The following is a 19,496-nucleotide window of genomic DNA, read 5'->3' as shown; positions in this document are numbered from 1 at the left end:
ACCCCGTAGGGTTTTCAAAGCCAGAGATGTTCAGAGGTGGTTTGGCATAGCCTGCCTCCCCATCACAACCCTGGTATTCCTTGGAGGTCTCCCATCCAAACACTAGCCAGGCTGTGACCCTGCTTAGCTTCTGAGATCTGATGAGATCGAGCTAGCCTGGGCTATCCAGCTGGATCAAAACAAGTCCAGTACAAAAAACCCAGCACGAAGCAAACTGTGCATGGTCTGTAAGAAACTGGACAGTGGGCCATAGTCTAAGTAGCCAGCCTTTGCTATTTACACAGGCTTGAAGCAATTAAGGGCCTCTCCAACTTTCCACTCCCACTAACCCGTTTTCTCATAACGAATATTGGCTTAGAGATTAACATAAGAACATAAGAACGTGAGAGAAGCCAATGTTGGATCAGGCCAATGGCCCATCCATAGTCCAACACTTTGTCACACAGTGGCCAAAAATACCAGGTGCCATCAGGAGGTCCACCAGTGGGGCCAGGACACTAGGAGCCCTTCCCACTGTTGCCCTCCCCAAGCACCAAGAGTACATTAAATCAATTGCCCTAGACTGAGAGTTCCTACCTATACCTTGTGGCTAATAGCCACTGATGGACCTCTGCTCCATATGTTTATCCAATTCCCTTTTGAAGCTGTCCATGCTTGTAGCCGCCACCACTTCCTGTGGCAGTGAATTCCAAGTGTTAATCACTCTTTGGGTGAAGAAGTACTTCCTTTTATCCGTTCTAACCCGACTGCTCCGCAATTTCATTGAGTGTCCACGAGTTCTTGTATTGTGAGAAAGGGAGAAAAGTACTTCTTTCTCAACCTGCTCTATCCCATGCATAATCTTATAAACCTCGATCATGTCACCCCTCAGCCATCATTTATCCAAACTAAAGAGCCCCAAGCACTTTAACTTTTCTTCATAGGGAAAGTGTTCCGCCCCTTTTATCATTCTAGTTGCCCTTTTCTGCACTTTTTCCAATGCTATGATATCCTTTTTGAGGTGTGGTGACCAGAATGAGGTCGCACCATTGATTTATACAGGGGCATTATGATACTGGCTTATTTGTTTTCAATTCCCTTCCTAATAATGCCCAGCAGCATAGCGTGGCCTTTTTTATTATAGTCACACACTGTCTCAACAATCCTTCCTGGTTCTCACCACCCTGAACAACTTCGTGTCATCTGCTAATTTAGCCACTTCATTGCTTACTCCCAACTCCAAATCATTAAGAAACAAGTTAAAAGCATCAGACCCAGTACTGATCCCTGCGGTACCCCACTGCTACCATCCTCCACTGAGAAAATCACCCATTTACACTCACTCTCTGTTTCGTATTAATTAGCCAGTTTTTGATCCACAAAAGGACTTGTCCTTTTATCCCATGACTATTGAGCTTACTTAGGAGCCTTTGATGAGGAACTTTATCAAACGTTTTCTGGAAGTCAAGGTAAACAACATCTATTGGGTCCCCCTAGTCCACATGTTTGTTCACTCCCTCAAAGAACACTAACAGGTTAGTGAGACAACCTTAAACCTTCTAGAGAAGACGGTACAAAAATGACCACACCAGGGGCAACCCTGACTTTCTCATACTGCCTTCAGGTCTGGGGGGGGGGGGAATGAAACAGCAAGTCTCTTCCCTGGTAAGCATTCTCAATACCATCTGCTGCCAACAGGAAAATTTTCACCAGACAGATTCAATTATGCATTAAGGAACTGCAGTCCCAGCATCCAAAATGCCTCCATGTAGCTCATACAGCTAGTGATCCATTCCCCCAACAACTTTTTGCTTGCAGACTTCCATTGCATTGAGAGGGAATACAAGGAAATCCACTTTGGGGGGTGGGGGTGGAAAAGGAAAATTGAATTGTAACTGCTGAAAAGCATGTTAGTTCAGCAACACTGCCCTCTTGAGCTATTTTAAAAAATGTCAAAACAGAGATTTGAGTCAGGTACCCCTCTAAACTGAAAGCCAGCCTGAAGCAGAGGCCAACGCAGTTTCTTGTTCTCACTCCTGAACTATCGGCTAGGAATAGCAGGAAAAGGGAAGACTTCCTTTCTACTGGAACTCACGAGTCAAGAGCATATGACATGTATCCCAGCTGGATCCTGTATGGTCTCTAAGGAGCAGACCAGTACAGAAAAAGCAATTATGCAAGCATTCCCTGTGTATGTTTCTTCCAGCAACTGCAGAACTGGAACTGGTTTTAGGCAGAATGAAGTTTTCAACAACTCCCATGACAGAAATACTGCTGCCATTTCCCACTGGCCTCCTGAAAAACCTTATTGTTAACCATATTAAACATCAACTATAATATATAATACTACCATATTAATCTGAGATTAAAAATAAATTACTTAAGACATTTTTCATCCTCAAAAGTGCACACCACGAAAAGTGGAAAGAAAAACCACATAAAAAGCGGAAGGGAAAGAAAAACCACACACACACATACACACATAATCCCAGGTGGCCAACCAGCTTCATACAAACTCTGTAGATAATTGCTTTATTCCTTTCATTTTAAAAAATTATGATCAGTATACAAAGGAGCCAAACTACTTTAATCTTTGTACAAAAATAGCACTTTTAAAAAGTGTTTCAGACATCATTACATCGGTAATTGGATTTTTTTTCTTTTTTTAAAAAAAGCACATACATTATTACAAGATAAAACAGTCTTTTACACCGATATACAAGAATTATTTTATTGCCAGTGTTACAGGTTGGCTTAAGCATCTGCAGGATTGTGCTGTAAGCACCAAAAAGGACTTAAAGACCACTACCCTCACAGTCTCCCTTCCTGGGAGAGGATCAGAGAGGCAGCCATGTTATTATGGAAGAGGACAATAAGCCATTCTAGATAACAAACCAAAAAAAATAATGCATTTACTGAACATCAGCAGAGCCTATGAATGAGTGAACGGCAATCAGACAGAAACTCCATTTCCCCCTCTTCCATTGCAAAGCACGCAAGCAGATCTTGTCACCGGTAGCCGGGGAGGGGGGTGAATTACTGAACTCTTGCTGCCAGTTTCAACCAGACTGTGACAAGATTAAAGCTAGAATAGGCTGTTTCAAGGCACAGAATGCTAGACAAAGTTTCTTAAGGCTGATGGCACTTGGCTTGGCAGCAAAGAACCCTTGTATATAAAGGAAAGGCACATTTAATTCCGAAATTATAATTGAATATCATTTTAAAGAGTTGTAAAGCTCCTACTGAGCAGGGTTTTTTCCCCCCTTGTATATTTATCATGTAGGAGGGTTAGGTTATATACCATCACTAGAATTAAGGGGTACAGCTTCCCCTAGGACTGCTATGGAAGTGCGAACACCTTTATGTTTGAATGTTTCACCATGAGTAACACTCCCCACACTTTAAAATACATAGTGAAGAAGGCTAGGCTAGGGCTGGACCTCCTCCTGAAATGCTGGCTATCTTAATACAGGGAATCACTACCACCACCACCACCCCGCCCCGTGCACACACACTAGGGGAAGCCACCATTAACACAGCTCCCCACATCTGCTGGCTGAAAGGACAGCCCAAGAATATTGCATGAACCAACACACCACAATTCATTTAACACAGTGAATGAACCGGACACCCAACAACAGCTGAGCTTTGTTTTAAGCTTATGTGTGGCAAAGGAGGCCTCATCGCAGTTTTCTGTGTAAAATTTGGCAATGCTTGTTTTTGAGCAGAGAATATCTTTTTGGGAGGCAGACCCAAGGCCATGTCTGCCAGCAGATAATCAAGGGTCACTGTGTTTTTCTGACACAGGTCACAAGGCTGAACCATCATGGAAAGGGATAAGAGAAAAAAACAACCCTGAAAAAAGATAAAACAGGGAAATAGCACCCAAGAGGGACAAAGATGTTCAGCCATGTAGTCTATTCCCTTTTCGAAAACCCGACAGTCTCCCTCAGCTAACTTCTAAAAAGATACTTCAGACCTCTCCCACACCAGAAGCTTTTGGCAGTTACATCCCTCATCCAAAAGGAAGGGGCACTTTTGGCTAAGATGAAGACATCGCTGTGGGAGCAAGGTCACAGTTCCCCAGAAGCTCATGTGCTGGGCATTAGGAGCTGGGTACAAGGAGGTGTGGCTAGAAGGTAAGATATGGAGAATTAGAATCCTCATGGGGGGGGGGGGAGAGGAATACTCATAGGTAGCAGTTTAAATCCACCTTGGCAACAGAGGAGAAATTTTGAGAATGGTTAAAGACACAGGCTGGATTCCAAGCAAGCTCTAGACGGGAGTTCGACTGTACATAGGATTGTAATCAAGGCATGGCTTGTTACTAAGAGTGCCAGACAGCTAACCTACCATGCAGAGACAATTGAGGCCATCACAACTTTATGCTAATTTCTTAAGTTAAAGATCCCAAAACAGGAGATTTATTGACACACACCCCGCACTGATTTTTTAAAGTCTATTGATACTATTTTACTTAATAACCTACTTCAGACAATGGAGCTATAATGGGGATGTGGGATACTGCCCAAGTTGAATATATAGGCTTCCTTCTCCATAGCAGAGAGAGGATAGGAAAGGAACGGTTTTAAAGAACAGCCTTTGGAGAGACACCACCTCCCGAAAGCTCAGCTAACGGACAGAAAGAGCCTTTGGACATGGACAGATATCACCTTGGTTTGTCCTGGGCTTCAATTCTTACAGAAAGGTGTGCACAAAGAGCTGGTAGTGCAGGTAAGCAGGTGAAATACCACCAGGGGGTCTCGGCAAGGCAGTTTTGCAGAACTTTTAGGAAATTAATACTGTGTTCTACTGAGGGATCTGGAATTTTCAGTATTTGCGAAACGCTGCCCTTCCAATGCAACTGCAGTTTCTAAGGACTTATAGATTATATAAAAATACAAGTGTCTTCACTTTAAATATACAATGCAGGAAAGAAAGGGGATAGGAATCAACTGAGGAAAGTTATAGGAGCTTTTCCCTTTCTCAGCGTGAATGCTTGCTTCACAGTTTCTGCTCAGTTTCTTTCCCTGCCAGAATACACTTTAAGTCTGCTTTGCAGACAAGGTGGCCCCCTGCAGGAATTGTAAACTGAGCAGTATTGCTCTTGAAACATGGAAAACGTAAATGAGAAAAGACCCATAAATCTTTGGAAGGGCCATCTGCAGCAGCACAAACTGTGCTCACATTGACAACCTAACACTGACAGAAGTTCTAGCCGCTAGCCAGAATTCTTTCCACATGCCAACTGCCCCCATTTGGAATAACAAAGAAAACGTCATAAAGATTTAAAGAATTTCAGGTTCCTTTAGTTACAGAACATGTGCATAAGAACCATGAATAGTAATTTTTGTGCAGACAGACAAGGCACTAGGCTCGGGTTGCCAGTGGCAGGCCGCAAGAAGAGCGACCAGGAAACATCACTCTGCCATGCCCCTCCCAGGGGTCTATTAATTCCTTTTGTGGGAAGTAAGGAGTCGGAAAATGAGGACATTAATTGGAAATCAACACTTTTCACAGCCATCCTTGGATGTGACATACGGCTCCTGGCAAAGGGTATTTTGATGGCAAGCAAATAAAAAGAGGGACATCTGCAAGACATTTCAGTCACAATAAATCTGAAGCAACGGGAAGCAAAAAGGGAGAAAGAAGATGAAGGCCTGGTGCTTTTGGTTTTATATAATTGCTTGCCATTTGGTACTTAAATTCATGTAGAAAAAGCTACTCCCTCCCACTCTCCAGCATCCCAAGGAATGCTTCAGTAGTTAAGTTCAGTAACAGAATTGTTACCTTGTCCTTGATGGAATCCTAAAATCCAACATTGTAAAAGCAGATTTGGACTGCTGGATGAACAGTCAAGCTTCTGAAATCCCTGCTTCTTTGGAACTTTGAACTCTGGTTTAAGAGTGCTCCCAAAGATTTGTGTGAGAACACCCCTCTCCTTTTTGAAACAGCACTCGATTCAGAGAAGAAACTCTGCAGGCAGTCTTGGGCAAACATTCCCCTTGGGGTTCTGTGCCAACAAGTTTATCTGCTAGCAAGACCATTCACTGAATGCCATATCATGTGGTCTAGCACAGAGATCAGAAACACTTCAACAAACGGTATTATCTCCCCATCTTAAGAAAACTAAAACTAAAACCGAACAACTTGCCTAAGTGCATAACATTTGCCACTCTGGGCTGGAACTTGAGTTGCTGTTGTAAGTGAAACAACAGTTCTGCCAATAGCATGGTTTTCCTGTTGGCAGGGGAGGGCAATCTCTGCCAGCTCTCCCTCCCACTCTACCCTCTATGCTTGTTAGGGAGGGGAAACAATGACTCGGGGAAGTTCACTTCATCTGGCACAACTGGGCTTGTGCTACTTAGGAGATAAGCTTGTAAAAGTTTCAATGGTCTTTCTTTGGCAGATTTGAAATGCAGACAATGTATTTACTTTTGATAAGATTACCTTTTAAAACTGCAATCTGGGGTCTTTTATATAAGTGACTGCAGGGAGTTTTGGGCCCATGCTTACCACATTTTGATACCAAGGCTTCTTTGAGGGATTTGGGATCCTAGTGCACACCGACACATGCAAGAACATCTGGGTCGAAGGGCAGGGGAAAAGACAAGACATTGGGATGCTTGCACCCCGTTTTCTGTGCTGGTATGAAGAGCTCCATTTTGTAAGGCTCATAAAATGGGAGTGAAGCAACACAGCAGCCAGACGTGGTTCTGATGTCCTCCTTTTCACTGATGTCCTCCTCCACCTCTGCCGCAAAACTCTCAACACACACAATTCTGTCTTTTATGGCAGATTTCAAGGGTGTCCCCTCCCTTCTTTAATTTAAAGGATGAGAGCAAGCGGAGCACTGCTATACCACCTGATAACTTTATCTTAAAGGTTTCCATTTGTGCTCATCACTGCTGAACGTCCTTACAAAACCTGAAGAGGAAGAAGATGATGCCAGTGCAACTCGCCACCCGGCTAGGCTAAGCGAGCACCAGAGATGCACACAGTTACAGGCTCAATAGAGGTGTTCGGTTCCTTCCTCACTTGTCCCACAAAAACACTTTTCTGGTCCGGTCCTGTTACGTGGCTACAGTTGGCATGAAGATCAGATAGTCAGGGGCAGAACACATAGTGTGGGAGGCTCCAGTTGGCTGTTTGGCACACAGTATACGTTTCCTAGTGTTGTCCAGCAGGGTGGTGACCCAACCAGGGAGAGCTGGCAGATAAGAGAGGAGGCCATTGGTGAGATGGAGAGTTGGGAGTGTTGGGCCACGCCGGGGGACAGGGGAGATGCAACTTGGTTGTTCGAGGAGCACAATTAAAAGCACAGCCTACAGGCAGAACATCGGCAAACAAAAATAATGTCCAGCTACTAAAACTGGCCCCAATTTGTGACCCCCTCTTGAACATTCTAAGAAAAAGGAGGGTGACTGCACCAAAGGGTCAACCATCCATAACTCCTGTAGAAGAAATCTTAAGAGGAAGGAGCATTGTGAAATTTCTTAACTCTGTCATTGCCTTGCAATTTGAGATTTGCTGTTTGCTCAGAGTTCACTGGAAGCAGCACAACTCTTTTCCAGGGAAGAATCTATCTAGAGAGTAGCTGATTTGGTTTGGGCTTCTGTTTTGCCTTTTTAATAGCTGGGAGAAAAACAGCAGGAAGAGAGTGAAGGTGCAATATGCCCTCTTACTACGGCACTGGACAGACCTCTCTTAGAACAGCCGCAGAACACCAACCACTACGGCTTTGGGCAAATGCCAAAATTGTCAAGAGGACTGTTCAGAAGTCGAGGCCATAAAGATCTTATACCTGTACTGGTGGCTTGGAAAGCAAGTGCCTCCAACCAGTCCCCGCATTTTCCCTTCCCCTTCAGTACTGGGCCTTATAGGTGACTGCTCGTGGTGACTGTCAGCAACATGATCCTACCTGCTGTGCCTGGATGGACATGCATAATCAATAAGAGAACAAGACAAGTGAAAGGGACTAAGATGCTGAAAAGGTTCACAAGACAAAATGGTGACTTGGGAGAAGGAGGAGGGTGTGTGTGAGTGTACAATGATTGGCCTCACTGTGTTACTGAACAACACTTCCTAATGTGGGTGGGACAGAGCTGGAGAAGTGCTTACAGTGTTCCATAGCAATGCAGGGGCTTGATCTTTAAAAATTCCCATGTGCAAGTCCCCTTATTACATGACTGCAGAGCATTCACTACTGGACCTCCCCCCACTCCAACCCAGGCCACAAAGCTTCAACTTGTTCCACAAATTTCCTGAGCTGGGCAATCCAAATACATAGGAAAACCCCACTTTTTCAAACAAACAAAAAGGCAACGGTCCACAAAATTCATCTGGCATATTGCTAACTGGGTGGGCACCAGATTAACCGGGCCTTATTTCCACTGCAGTTCTGCGAGTTTGGCTACAAGAAGCTGAAAAGGACCCTCGCCCCCCACTGGTGCCACCAAACCCAGGGCATCTGGGTTGCCTTAAAAGGGAACTGCGGGGACAAGCTCTCTTTAAACACGGATATTTCTATTGCTCATCTCTCCATGCCACCTCACTCACTCCCCTATAAAACTTGGGTCTTATTGTGGGTCATGGACCCTTACCTCTCAGGAAATAGCTGGTGCGAATGTACACGAGAACAGACAGACAGTGGATTTCATGAATACATTTCTCTCCAAATAGAGAAAAATTACTTTGTTGTTTTTTTAAAGAACAGGTTAAAAAAAAAAAAAGAGCGAAGTTGGGAATTTTGCCCAAATAATTAAGAAAAACTCAAATCTAAAAGCCAAGCATACAAAAAAGCTAAATTTATATTTTTATATAGTTACAATGTAAAATGCAATATAGCATCTCAACATAAGCCTGAGCGCCGCCTAACAGCTCAAGAGTTCAAAGTTAAGGCATCTGAACGACGACCAAAGACTTTGGTCACAGCAATTTTAACCTCTAAAAAAAAAAAAAAGAAAAAAAGGAAAAAAAAGAAATATTTTATAGTTTTATATAATTACAATAATAATAATAATATAGAATTTTTTTCTGCTAAAAAGTATTTCAGTGATCATATACATTTAGAACCAAGGCATGATGGCATCTGGGGTACCTAGTAGGGAGGGTGAAGAGACTTTTAGAAAGGGGGGGGGGGGATGAGAGCAATATAAATGAGTCAAGGAGCTCTGGCCCATCCCTGATCCCCCAGGTAAATAACACCAGGCATCTGAGGGCCACCCTCAACAGCAGCAGGCCTTATTCTGCACGTAGCATTCCTGGGAGACCAAACTGGGAATTTGGAGGGCTGGCGGAGCAGCTGAGTCCCCCGTCTTCCACCACATGCGCAGTGAAAAGACCTGATCTCTTGGACCCATCGCTACCTTGAGAATCCCGCATTTGCACAACGCCTCCAAAGTGCAGCCACCGCTGCCTCAGAATCCGTTGCCGCTGATGTTGATGGACTGAAGGTCTGCCACTTGCATGACGTTAATGCCACTGCTGGTCAGGCGTGCAATGCTTTCAGGGCAGATCGCCTCCATGGCCACCATGTTGGTAGCGATGAGGGCGGATGGTGTTGCCCCGGCAGCGCCTTCCGCAGATGCGCCCGGATCCATGGAGATGGTAGAGACATCCATGGACATGCTGTTGGGTGCACCTCCCTTCTTGTTTTGGTGGGTCTTGATGTGCTTGGAGAGGTGGTCGCTCCTCATGAAGCGTTTGGGACACTCTGGGCAGGCAAACTTCTTCTCTCCTGAATGGAAGCAATCAGCAAGAAAATCAGCAAGAAATTTGCACAGGCCCACTCCACACTTGATGGCCAGCGATCTCAGAAGTGCTTGCTTTTAAGAAGCTAGGATTTGGCCACCCATGGGCTGTATCCAAGCTAAACTTTCCACTCATGCAAGGCACTTCTATCAGCCGTTCAGAGGGTTCCTGCCTCCACCCTTCCAGTGGCAGCCCACTGATCACCCCAAAACGCTTTTCCTGGGCATTCTCAGGAATACCATGACAGGCAAATGGGGGAGCGTCTGCAGCAGTAAAGGGGAATCAGTGGGAATTACCCCACCCCTTACCTGTCAGTGGAAAATTAAGTCAGGCTACAGTTATTCACATTCTTCATGCTGGACTACTGCAAGATGCTTCTAGCCTGGGCTGCTTTTGAAAACTGAACAGATAGCAAGGAGTGCGAGTGCTTGTAAGGCGACAAGATCCAGCGCATGTATCGCACCAATTCCTGCTCAAATGTACTAGCTAGTTGTTGGCTTCCAAACCCAGTGTTAAAATCCTAAATGCCTGGGGCCCAGGGTAGCTCAAGAGAAGCCTTCTCCCACATTACCTCCCCACCTCACTTCTTAAGATCTGCAGGGAGAGACCTGGGCTTTGGGTGCCATCCATACACAACAGGACATGTGTAGGACATCACTGCACCTTCTGCGTCCATCAATCTTCCCCTTGCACCATCTGCATATTCCTTTGGCTGGCTATACTTTTAAAAAATGGTTTTTGAAAGTGCATCTTAATCACCTTCCCAGTGCTTACTCAGGCTTACTAGCTGTGAGGCCTTTGAGAGCTACTTTGCAGATAAAGTCCTGTCGCTCCACTGTGACCTCCTCACCACAGTTGAGACAGTAAGTGAACTCGAGGCTCCATGCACGTCTTCTAGTCAGGTTATGGATTATTTCAGTCCGCTCAGCTTGGAGGAAGCTGACAAACTGCTCTTAACTTTACGCCCTACCACGTGCTGCCTTGACCCATGCTCATCATGGCTAATTAAAGCTGGCCATGATGGGTTTCGAGATGCCCTAAGGGAGATTATCAACAAGCCCCTCTTGGAGGGACAGTTCCATAGGGCACTCAAGGAAGCTGTGGTTCGTCCCCTCCTGAAAAAGCCATATCTGGATCTGGCTGACTTGGCTAATTACTGGTCAGTCTCCAATCTGCCCAATTTGGGCAAAACGATTGAGACAGTTGTGGCAATTCAGCTACAGAGCTTTTTGGATGACATTTCCATTCTAGATCCTTTTCAGTCCAGTTTCTGCCCAGGCCACAGGATAGAGACGGCACTGGTCACCCTCACGGATGACCTCCAGAGGCATCTGGATCAGGGCGGTTTGGCAGTGATGTTGCTGTTGGACCTGTCGGCAGCGTTCTACATGGTCAACCATTCGTTACTGATCCACTGCCTCGCCGACACTGGAGTCCAGGGGCCTGCCTTGCAATGGCTGGCTTCTTTCCTTCAGGGTTGGGGGGAAAAGGGTGTCACTAGGGGAGCAGTTATCCCAAAGGCACCCACTGATTTGTGGAGTGCCCCAAGGGGCAGTGCTGTCCCCAATGTTATTTAACATCTACATGCGCCCCATTGCCCGGAGGCAGGGCTGGGATGTCACCAGTATGCAGATGACACCCAGCTCTATCTGTTGTTGGGCAGCCAGTCAGACTTCAAACCGGAAGATCTGGACCGGACATTGCAAGCTGTGGCTGGTTGGCTCAGACTGAGACGACTGAGCCAACAGTTTTCTGCACTGCACACTTTTACTCTTAGGAACAAAGTCTTTAAAGTACATCATAACTAAACTGAGAACAATCTGTCTTCTCACTGGGAAGTCATCATGTTACCCAAAAAATGCAGTAATGAAAACAGAAACTGCATTCACAAAAATCAAAGAAATACTGACTTTACTGACTAATTTTTTAAAAAACCGACAAATTACTGATTAAGATGAAAAAACTGACTTTTACTGATTTTATTGACCATTTTCCACCCCTGTGAATGCAACTCGGACAAAAGTGAAGTAGTAGCTTCTAAGGAGGTACTTGCCCTCCGATCCATTACGTGCACTAGAGCATTCCTTCACTGGTTCCCAGGATGCCTCTGCCCCCATTAGAGGGAGGAAGACTGCTCACCCACTAGTAAGGACTGTACAGCAGTTGCTTCCAGAGTACAAAAAAACCCAAACATCATTAAGGAGCTCTGGAATACTCTCTCTTCTTTCTGCCCCCCCCCCCATTAGATGAGACCGGCCTTGGGAAAACGCTATGCAGCAGAGTTGTGTGTGCATGCAAGTATGTGAACCACAAAAGCTACTTAACCTTGGATGACCCCCTAGAGTAGTCTCCCCCCTCTTTTTTGTAAACGATTCTGAATCAGACAAAGTTACTGCTCCTTGCTCTTTAGGTTAATTCCTAGGGAGTTTTTAACCCCAGCATACCACACGTGACCCCCCCCCCTCACAATCTAATCACGTCCATCCCCACATATATGCAGCTGTTATGCTGCACTTCGTCTCCTCCATTTTTAAAAAACCAACTCACTCCTGTATGGAAAGGTCTAGCAAGAGCAGGAGAAGGCTAGGGTAAAACCCTTCTCTCCGACACGTTGGTTTCTATGAGCAGGGAGCTGCTTTCAGGGAACAGCATTCAGACATGCAGCTTGTACGGGAGCGAAGACACACATACACAAGCAGTCTGAATGGGTACTACCCAGAAAGGAATGCTACTGCTACATACCAGAAAGCAGCCATGAACAAACATGGAACTTGCTAATATTCAATGTGCTTACTCCAGATAGCCGGGTGGGCCCTTAGCCTATCACTCCACTGAGCAAAGACTGAAGCTTTCCTTCAACTTAAGTGGCTCTTCTGTTGAAGGAATTTAAAAATTAGGGAACGGCTCCTTAGGCTGGTGGAAGGCTTCTTAAAGGATGACTGGACCCACCCCAGGGATTGAGACTGCAGAGAAAACACCAACCATGTGCCTAAAAAGGGCTACAGTTTACCCTGAGCGAATGATCGGGCAAAGATAAAAGAAATGCTGTGCACAAAGGCCTCTTCTATAAGGATGGGCTTCTCTTCGTGTCACCAGGTACTGCTTCCTGCCCAAGCCCCAACAGCTCCTTCCAGTTACCTGTGTGGGTTCGCTTGTGTCGCTGCAACTCATCGCTGCGTGTGAAGCGCTTGCCACAAAACGTCCAGCTGCACACAAAGGGCCGCTCCCCGGTATGCCACCGAAGGTGAGCTCGCAAGTGAGACGTCTTCCCGTACACTTTCCCACAGCCTGGCATGTGACAGATATGCTGTTTCTTTTTGCCTGGATCCCCAGAGCTCCTGCAGAAAAGGAGTACACATAAAAGTCAGAACTGAACAGAGAACAAAGCTTGCTTGCCCATCCCTCTTCCTTCGTGGCAAGGAGGAGACAGCACTGTCAATACAGAGATCTGGGCTGGCCACCAACAGACAGTTTTTTGAAGACAGCCATGCCCATGTTCCTTGGGAGACGTGGAATCAATGCCCCATATGTTCTTTCGCCGCCCCTTTCATCAAGTTTATAGGGATAAGCTTATCTCCCCCCTCTTAGATAGGCCAGCACCTGATGCAGATAGTGCTGATGTAGAGACTTCTGACAGAGGAAAACCAGCAAAACTCCAGACAAATAGCTAAATTCTGCTTTCAGCTGATAAAATTCCACAATAAAAACCCTCAATCACCTTTTGCATGACTTATAATTAGTTTAGTTTTAGACATTTTCATAGTTATTCTGATATAATGGACTGTTAAACTTTTTATTTTTTAACATTTTAATGGTTTTAAGGTTATATGTCTTCAATGTTCCCTCTAACCTTTGGAGTCTTGTGAGCAAAAAATCTACTGTGTGAGCTACTGGCATGAAAGTTGTGAGCGAGCGATTTGGCTCCTGCATAAATTAGTTTGCTCTGGAGCTGTCCTTCCTGAGCTAAGACAAAAATGTGTGAGCTGGAGGCTAAAAAACTGTGAGCTAGCTCACACTAACTCAGCTTAGGGGGAACACTTGTCTAAATATATATTTTTGGACTGAAAGCTAATCTGTTTGTATTTAACGAATATGTATTATTTTGACAAATAGGCTTTGACCGTAAATAAACATCATTCATTCATTCATTCATTCATTCATGAAGACAGCCATGTCTGGCTTACTCTGAGATCAGCTGCTTTTGCCTACTAGGGGAGAGCAACTGCTCCCACAGTCATTACAGCAGGGTGCTTTAAAAAAAATGCTGCTGGCAAGACAGTCTACTCCCTCCTAGAGGATTTCAAAACAAATGGAAAGAGACTCATGAACGTGCATTCCCACCAATGTGTGGACCATCCACCATTAGATGGGAAAGAATGAGGCTAAACCTAAGTATCTGGGGGATTCTTCTTCTTCAAAGCTTTCCATAACAGGACTCTGTTTCCCTTACCAGCGCATGGCACTACTGAACACCGTGTGCTTCATGCTTTAACCCAGACCCAGTCTCCAGCAATATCTAAGCAGATAGTGCCACATCTTGGCCCCTCAGCAGACCTGATCTCCTACTTCAGACATCCTTTTTTATCAAGCCTGAAAATTTTCTCAAGGCCTTCGAAAATCATTAAGCTAACAAAAGCCAGCAAGGACAACTTATCCTCATGGGGAACTTGCTTTCCCTACCACCTCTGAATTTTCCTGATTTGTCGGCTTTGAGCTTGAAACCAGAACTCTGGTGCTACACAGACATATGATAAACAACGGCTTTTTCCCTTAAATTATAACTTACTTTTGGGGGCCCTGTTACATTACAGGGACCTCTTAGTTCTTGAGCCACCAGTTACAACAATATAAGTGATCAGGCCACTTAACCAGAGCTCCATTCAGGTTCTCAAGCTGGTGGTCAGATGTTTCACCTGCCATTTCTGCCATGCAGATTTGTAGCACAACTTATTCCATAAGCTTAGGAACATATAAATGGGCAACCCTCCCCATTTCAAACATTTCCACTTGAATCTTTTAACGCTATTTTAGGCAATAGTGCTGAAAGGTTTAAAAACCGGTGTTTGATTAATTGCAAACCACCTCAAGCGTCTCTGGTAAGTCAAAAAGTGAAATTATACACCTAAAAGAATGAAAGGAGTTTCTCTTTGGACAGCCAAAGGATAACAGAGCTCCTAACCACTGATAATCATCGGCTCCCGCACAACTTCACTTGAACATATGCTGCCAATTGTAAAGCAGCTTCCAAAACAAGGAAACCAGATTTCTGCAGCAGATTGAATTATGCATATGTATTTGATTTACACATGGCTTTGTCACAGAAGCTGCATTATTTGGCTGTGGAATTTGGAATTTTCAGGGCAGGACTGGGATTGCAAAAGACACTGTTGACAAAGAACTGAAATAGTGAAAAAGAAACACCATAGTGGGTAAAGAGGCTGAAGGTCTAGAGCAGAAAAAGAGAGGAGAAATTGTCAGGCATTGTCAGTAGCTCTCAGAGATCTAGAAGCTCAGTGCCGGTTCTTGAAAATGGGCACCATTATTCATAAGGTGCCAGGAGTCCTTTATCTAATATGGCAAACCGAAGCGAAAGGCACAAAGCCTGGCCCCTGTAAGCGTTGACACAATGTAATCTTGACAAAGCTTTGTCTACCAAAGAGAGTGAGGCTATAAAATATACCCAGCAACATCCAAGTTTTGCTGATTACTCCCACCCACACAGCATAACATCAACATTTCTAGGGGGAGGGTGGAGGAGGGTAGACAAGACTGCAGACAGGCAACTTCTGGCTTTGCACCCTCAATACAAAGCTATACCACGGACTGAAATTTTAATCATTTTCTCCCCAGGGATTCCTGGAAATGTTCTGTAGATGAGACTAAAAGTCTTCAGCAAAAACATGTCAACTCTAACCAAACTACAACCCACAAGATTATTGTAGGGAGCTATTTTTGCTAGACTGTAACTTGAACACCTCAAATCCACAGCTCCCACTTATGAAACGGGGGCTTCTGAAATAATGGATGTGCCACTGTTCTGAATTTAAAAAGCAACCCAAGAAACTTGGAGCCAAATCGACCCCTCCTTGCTTATACGTTTTTGCACCATAGGGCACTTTTAACTTGTGGGAGGCTACGCCTACACAATCTTACCTTCCTTCATTATCTTTGCAGTACGGGCAAGTGCACGCTTCCCTGCGCATCCTTCGGCCTTGCTGCGGCTGGGCATCTGGACTGTTCTCCCCTTCTTCCAGGTTGGTGCCATCATCAGCCAACCCATCACCACCAGCGCCATGAAGGTTGAGGTGGGTATGATGATCACCTGCAATGAAATGTTTTGTTTTGGACTTAGCTGTTTTTATTGTGGTCAAGACACACGCACACAGAAGTACGATCAATCCTTGAAAAAAAGGATTGCCCAGTCTGATGTGAAACCAAACCGATACAATCTGCTTTGTACCTTAATCAACTAGGCAGTGATGGCGAACCTTTTAGGGACCGAGTGCCCAAACTGCGACCCAAAACCCACTTATTTATCGCAAAGTGCCAACACGGCAATTTAACATGAATACTGAGGTTTTACTTTAGAAAAAACAACTCATACATTAACTTAAGATGATCCAAACAAAGTCAGGAAAGCAATCTCAAATGCTTTCATTTACTTAAAATTATTTGGCAGAGAATTCGACACTTTAATGATTGTCTGGGCCTGGCTGGGAGAAATGGCACGCGTGCCCACAGAGAGGGCTCTGAGTGCCACCTCTGGCATCCGTGCCATAGGTTCGCCACCACTGAACTAGGGTAACTTCAAATGTTACTAGAAAGCACTGAAAAGAGAAACAAAAACTAAAGAAAACAGAGCCAACATAAGGTGGGAACAGGGGAAACCTCATGCAGCCTGGAAGCTGACTAGGTGACTTGAGCAAGTCTCTCTTTCTCTCTCTGACAAACCCGCCTCACAAGGTGGTTGTTAGGATAAAATAATGAGATACATCATACTGTACTGAGCTCTTTGGGAGTGTGTGCGTGCAGAATGCACTAATACAAATAAATAAAATTGCACTTTGAGGTAATGAACCAGAAGGGAAGTAGGGCTGTTCTGTGGAATGGGGTTTTAAAAGAATGACATTCTTTAATCTGTCCTTACTCAGAACCGCTTATCTAAAAGTTGTACTTTTGTGGTGTAAGATACAAATATTTTCCGAGCCCATCCCTACTAGATCCCAGCTGCTATATCACAGCAGAACGATAAGCTGTGCTGAGGCCTATAATCTTATGAACTGGAAAGCTTATTTTGTTCAGGGCAAAGTTTCTTTGTTTGGGAACTTGCAAAGTGCTGGGCTTAACAGAAAGAATGCAGCGTGCGTGGGTTTTGGGTGGTTTTTTTTTTTAAGTATCTGTTTAGCTGGAAATGATTGTAATAGCACCCCAGGAGCTAATCTTCAAAACAGATGCAACCCATCCCAACAATAAAGTGCGAAGGCAATAAATACAGCAGCTTGAGAGAGAGAATAGCTTAAGTGGGGCTTGTGCTAAGGAAGGTATGGGGGGAGGGGGGTTGGGGAACGAACACGCTCGCTGGCTAATTACTGTGATCACAGAAAGGATGTAAAAAGTTGAAAAATTATCTGTTAACAGCCCGTGCACCACATTCTCTCTCCCTCTTTCTCAAAAGCCAATATCCAATTACAAAAACCATAGGAATTATAGAGCTGTGCTGATGAGTTTTTCAAATGCAGGGGGAAGATATAAAACATTTCCTAACGGGAGGGGAGCACTGGAGGAGTGGGAAGCTCTTGAGCCCATCCATTTTCATCTCCGTTTTATTGGGCCATGCTTATGCTGTCATCTAATTGCTTCTTCCATAATTCCAAGCTACACTTTCCAAATAGTTTATTTCCCTACAAGACTCTCCGCTTGATTATTTTCACAGGGTGGGGGTGGGGAGAGAAAACTCCCACACTGTCACAGATGCAAAAACCCAGCAGGCTGAGCAATCTGTTTTCAGAGGTGATTTAACAGATGCCAGTAGGCCGGTCCATGTTCATCAGACCAAGGCACACAAAACACTCAGGAGCCTGCAACAACTATTACTTAGTTAGGGTTGCAAAGTGGCTGCCATTTAAAAGGAATGTCGGCAAGAGCTCCTTGAAGTCCACGCTGTCAGTAGCTTGCAGTGCAAAGGCTGCCCTGCTGCTCCAGGCAGAATAATGGGACGGAAACAGCAGTGATGTCCTACGCAGGAGTGAATTACCTCAAGCGGAGCTGGCAAAGAGGCAGTGCAAAGGTCACATGCCTTGAAACTCAATTATTTCTATATTGTCCTTCGCAGTGTTCAAAACTGTTTGAGATCTCTCAGTAAACTCATTAGCAGGGCCAGGTGGACCAGGGCCAGTGTTATCACCCCAAAATTCCAAATGGAGCACAGAAGGTGGCCTGATAAGAACATAAGAACATAAGAGACGCCAATGTTGGATCAGGCCAAAGGCCTATCCAGTCCACCACCCTGTATCACACAGTGGCCAGAAATACCAGTGCCATCAGGAGGTCCACCAGTGGGGCCAGGACATTAGAAGCCCTCCCACTGTTGACCCCCCCCCAAGCACCAAGATGACAGAGCATCACTTGCCCCAGAGTCCCTATCTATACCTTGTGGCTAATAGCCACTGATGGACCTCTGCTGCATATGCTTATCTAATTCCCTTTTGAAGCCGTCCATGCTTGTAGCCGTCACCACTTCCTGTGGCAGTGAATTCCATGTGTTACCTAAGGGATACCGCCTTTCCCCGTATATACCCCAGAGAGCACTACGGTCGGGATCTCAAAATCTGTTGACCCTCCCTGGCCCGAGGGAGGCCAAGTTAGCCATCACCAAGGCCGGAGCTTTCTCAGTGACGGCCCCTACCTGGTGGAATGAGCTCCCGGAGGAGATCAGGGCCCTGCGGAACCTTTTACAGTTCCGCAGGGCCTGCAAGACGGAGCTCTTCCACCAGGCATTTAAGTAGGGGCCGCCGCTACTGCAGGCTCACACTACTGCAGGTTCCCACTGCAGATTGTTACAACTGAACACAGCCTGTGGTTTTAACAACAATATGGACTAAGAGCAGAAAACATCGCGGACATCTGGGCAGTGGCAATTTATTTCTGTAATTTACCAACTAGATTAGTTTTAATCTGCCGCCAGCACTTTGTATTTATAATGTTTTATTGTATGATGAATGTTGTGTATTTTAATGTATTTATGTTTTTATTGGAAGCCGCCCTGAGCACGCTTGCGGGGAGGGTGGGGTATAAGTTCGATAAAATATATAAAATAAATAAAAAATGAATCACTCTTTTGGTGAAGAAGTACTTCCTTTGATCAGTTCTAACCTGACCGCTCAGCAATTTCATGGAGTGCCCACGGGTTCTTGTATTGTGAGAAAGGGAGAAAAGTACCTCTTTCTCTACCTGCTCTTTCCCATGCATAATCTTATAAACCTCAATCATGTCACCCCTCAGTCGTCGTTTCTCCAAGCTAAAGAGCCCTAAGCGCCTTAACCGTTCCTCATAGGGAAAGTGTTCCAACCCTTTTATCATTCGAGTTGCTCTTTTCTGCACTTTTTCCAAAGCTATAATATCCTTTTTAAGGTGTGGTGACCAGAATTGCACACAGTATTCCAGATGAGGTCGCACCATTGATTTATATAGCGGCATTATGATATTGGCTGATCTGTTTACAATACCCTTCCTAATAATCCCCAGCATAGCATTGGCCTTCTTTA

General features: G+C 44.9%; 1 protein-coding gene across 3 annotated transcripts in view; it reads right to left on the bottom strand.

Annotated features, from left to right (window-relative positions):
* Positions 1 to 8,966: 8,966 nt before the first annotated feature.
* SP1 (Sp1 transcription factor) overlaps positions 8,967 to 19,496 on the bottom strand; it is a 38,884-nt gene continuing 28,354 nt past the window's right edge. For all 3 annotated transcript variants that reach the window (XM_015422209.1, XM_015422210.1, XM_015422211.1), the window contains exons 4-6: positions 15,886 to 16,054; positions 12,871 to 13,070; positions 8,967 to 9,718 (exon numbers count right to left, since the gene is read on the bottom strand). In XM_015422209.1, coding sequence (XP_015277695.1) covers positions 9,399 to 9,718; positions 12,871 to 13,070; positions 15,886 to 16,054 — 689 coding nt within the window. In that variant the 3' untranslated portion in view covers positions 8,967 to 9,398. The remainder of the gene's footprint in view (positions 9,719 to 12,870; positions 13,071 to 15,885; positions 16,055 to 19,496) is intronic.

The sequence above is a fragment of the Gekko japonicus genome, unplaced genomic scaffold, assembly GCF_001447785.1.
Source record: "Gekko japonicus isolate JY-2015 unplaced genomic scaffold, Gekko_japonicus_V1.1 scaffold459, whole genome shotgun sequence".
Taxonomy (NCBI): Eukaryota; Metazoa; Chordata; class Lepidosauria; order Squamata; family Gekkonidae; genus Gekko; species Gekko japonicus.
This window is presented reverse-complemented; position numbering and strand designations above follow the sequence as displayed.